This window comes from Rhinopithecus bieti, unplaced genomic scaffold (assembly GCF_001698545.2).
Source record: "Rhinopithecus bieti isolate Rb0 unplaced genomic scaffold, ASM169854v2 scaffold_24263, whole genome shotgun sequence".
In the NCBI taxonomy this organism is placed as follows: domain Eukaryota; kingdom Metazoa; phylum Chordata; class Mammalia; order Primates; family Cercopithecidae; genus Rhinopithecus; species Rhinopithecus bieti.
In genome coordinates, this window is record NW_016811410.1 from 748,318 (window position 1) to 752,086 (window position 3,769).

Here is a 3,769-nt window from a genome sequence, read left to right on the forward strand (position 1 = left end):
GAGATCACGGTGTATTTGGGGGCTGAGGGGAGTGAGGAGATCGTGGTGTGTTTGGATGCTGAGAGGCAAGAGGAGATCACAGTGTGTTTGGGTGCTGTGGGGAGTGAGTAGATCACGGTGTATTTGGGGGCTGAGGAGAGTGAGGAGATTGTGGTGTGTTTGGATGGCGAGGGCGTGAGATCGCGGTGTGTTTGGGTGCTGTGGGGCGTGAGGAGATCATGGTGTGTTTGGATGATAAGGGGAGTGAGGAGATCGCGGTGTGTTTGGGGGCCGAGGGGAGTGAGGAGATCATGGTGTGTTTGGGTGCTGAGGTCGGTGAGGCGACCTGAGATTTTGTGTCCTATGGGCAGCATCCCTGTGAGAGAGCAATGCTGATCCGGGTCCTATCGCCGCTGAGCAGAGAGTGCCCCACGTTTCCCGTGTTCAGCTCCTACGTGGGGCCTGGCATGTCTTGTCTGAGTGTTTCCAGCCTTGCAGGAACCCAGGCATCGTGGAGGGAAGGAGGGACCAGAAAGGGTGAAAAGTCATCTCAGGAATTTGAGGAAAGAAAGCAGGAGGGGTTATTTTCAGTCTCCTCTTCAGTGGGAAACACAGTTTCATACACGCAGAGTTTCTCTTCGGAGAGTTTGAATAAATCTGACGAGATCTTGTGGTGAATGACTCTCTGAATTATTTCTAGAAAAGCAGAGCGAAATGATTTGCCAGGCGACGTCAGTGTCATTCTGAGGAAGGCCTATAGACACTTAGGTCATTACAACCACCAGCGCTTTCCTTCCATCAGAGAAGAAAAGTAAGTCTTTGTCTTTTTCCAATATCACTTCTTCATCATCATTGTACAAAATTTAGCAGGCTCTGAAAAATGTGAAAAGATATAAAACAAGCAACTAGAACCACCTTTGCAAAAGCCAGCCATCGTGGAGGTTTTAGTAAGTTCCTCTCTGGTCTTTTGTGGCCTGAGATTTGTACTGTTTTGCGAACACTTTCACACCCTACTTTTTAACATGAATTTAGTTTGTAGGCATGTGGATGGTTAGGTCACTGCGGCACCTCTCACTGTTCTGGTGGTTGCATGGCGTTTCGTGGGTGGGAGAACAGGTTTCTCTGGAGCCTTTTTCAGACTGGTTTGTTTGGCTTCTGTGCTTTCTCGAATCCTCCAGGCACTGTTGAGAGTTTGGGAGAAGTCCTGGGCTGGTATCCTAGAAGCAGGAAGCTGAGCCTGAGATTTTCGGAAGCACATGGAAAGCGCTGGCTGGTTTTGCGCTCGTGGGCACAGGGTGGGTCGGGGCCGGTCCCCTGCTCGCCGGAGTGACTTTGAGCCTCTGTGATAGCACTGTGTGTTGTTAAGAGAACGGGAAACAAGTCAAGCTTGTTGATACAGGAGCTGAAATTGTCTGTTCGGTTTTCTGGTGGCCACGTGGGACCCTAACAGAGAAGGTGTATTAGTTATCTGCAGCCGCATAACAAATACCCAGACTTAGCAGCTTGAAACAACACAGGTCCATGACCTCGCCATGCCTGCAGGATGAGAACCCGGGCACAGGCCCATGACCTCACCATGCCTGCGGGATGGGAACCCGGGCACAGGCCCATGACCTCGCCATGCCTGCGGGATGGGAACCCGGGCACGGGCCCATGACCTCGCCATGCCTGCGGGATGGGAACCCGGGCACGGGCCCATGACCTCGCCATGCCTGCGGGATGGGAACCCGGGCACGGGCCCATGACCTCGCCATGCCTGCGGGATGGGAACCCAGGTGCTGGTCCGTGACCTCACGTGTCTGAGGGACGGGAATCTGAGTGCAGGTCCATGACCTCACCGTGTCTGCGGGACAAGAGCTGGGGCACAGATCCATGACCTTGCCGTGTCTGTGGGACAGGAACCTGGGCACAGCAACAGCCACAGTGTTGAGTGGTCTGGGGTCTCTTCTCAAGGCTGGACTGGGGAAGGGGCCCCCCAAGATCACGGGGTGTTGGGAGGACTCGGTTCCTGTAGATCCAGGCTCGGTCCTGGCGGGGCAGCTTGCTTTATCAGTGCCAGCGAGGGGCGCCAGACGCCAGCTCATTCGTGGTCTCATCAGGGAGGTGGCACCTGCCCAACATTGAGGTCTCCGCTGCTCAGCTTCAGGCTCCTCGAGGGAGGGGCCCCAGGACCGCGGGGTGGCTGGAGGGGCACAGGGCCAGCCCGCTGGTGGGTCTGTTTTCGGGAGGAGTGTGAGTGCATGTGTACATGGGGACGTGTGTGGATACGTTGTTCCAGAAGGAGTTTACGTCTTCCATCAGACCCTCCAAGTGGTGCTGACTGAAGTCCGGCCGAGCGTGGCCGTGGCCCTGGCCGAGCGTCCCCTTCTGTGGCCAGGCGCTCCGATGAGAGGTCTCAGGACCAGTGTAAATAGCCCTGTTCCGAGGTCTGTCCACAGGCGACATTGTCAGCCACTTTTACAGATTCTCTCTTCCTGACCTGCCCAGCAGGCCTGTGTGCTGGAGCTCAGGTAGGACGGAGAGGCCAGTGTTGCAATGCCAGGCCTGCCAGGACCTGAGAGGGCCCAACAGCAGAGCCGGGGGAGGAGGAGGTGGGCAGGGACGAGGGGTGGAGAAGCATCTGCACCCCACCCCAAAGCAGCCTCCTGCCCACAGCTACCCAGGGATGCAGGGAGGATGGTCACACCACACTGAGGGCCGAGTTGGGTCACTGCCTGCTGCCGCCAACGTATTCCTGGGAAGACTGTGATTACTCCCCGGGAGACGGCAGGAGACTTGTAGACCTGCTCCCCGGGGACATTTGGCAATGTCTGGAGACACTGTGGGCAGCTGCAGGGACACCAGTGGACAGGCTCCTCCTGGAAGAGAGGCGTCCCGGAGGGAAACCCTGGCCTAATCTCCACCCCAGGAGCATGAATCTCATCCCTGCAGCTCAACAGGAAGCCTTAGAGGGGAGAGCTGAGTACACCCTCTGTTCTTTCTTGTAGTTGTCTGGAGCATTGTGGGTCCTTACACGTGGATACAAAGTTTAGCCTCAGCCTATTGATTTCTATGCAGACCCTGATTGGTGACTGCAGGTGCGGTTGGCGGTGCCCCTACAGGCTTGTCGCATGGTAGGAAGGCCCAGGCTCTGTGTGGGGAGGACGAAACCCCAGGATCTGTGTGCGGAGGAAGAAGGCTCAGGTTCTGTGTGGGGACTGTGGGGAAGGCTCAGGTTCTGTGTGTGGAGAGTGGGGAGGCCCAGACTCCGTGTGGGGAGGAGGAAGGCCCAGGCTGTGTGTGGGGAGTGTGGGTAAGACCCAGGCTCTGTGTGGGGAGGAGGAAGGCCCAGGCTCTGTATAGGGAGGAGAAAGGCCCAGGCTCTGTGTGGGGAGGAGGAAGGCCCAGGCTCTTTGTGGGGAGGAGAAAGGACCAGGCTGTGTGTGGGGAGTGTGGGGAAGACCTAGGCTCTGTGTGGGGAGTGTGGGGAAGACCTAGGCTCTGTGTGGGGAGTGTGGGGAAGACCTAGGCTGTGTGTGGGGAGTGTGGGGAAGACCTAGGCTGTGTGTGGGGAGTGTGGGGAAGACCTAGGCTGTGTGTGGGGAGTGTGGGGAAGACCTAGGCTGTGTGTGGGGAGTGTGGGGAAGACCTAGGCTGTGTGTGGGGAGTGTGGGGAAGACCTAGGCTGTGTGTGGGGAGTGTGGGGAAGACCTAGGCTGTGTGTGGGGAGTGTGGGGAAGACCTAGGCTGTGTGTGGGGAGTGTGGGGAAGACCTAGGCTGTGTGTGGGGAGTGTGGGGAAGACCTAGGCT

General features: G+C 57.3%; 1 protein-coding gene across 1 annotated transcript in view; it reads left to right on the plus strand.

The window, feature by feature from the left end:
* The window catches only part of CFAP46 (cilia and flagella associated protein 46), a 122,997-nt gene that overhangs the window by 7,926 nt on the left and 111,302 nt on the right, over positions 1–3,769 (plus strand). The window contains 1 exon segment of the mRNA XM_017893795.1: positions 680–790. Within this exon segment, the coding sequence (XP_017749284.1) occupies positions 680–790 (111 nt within the window).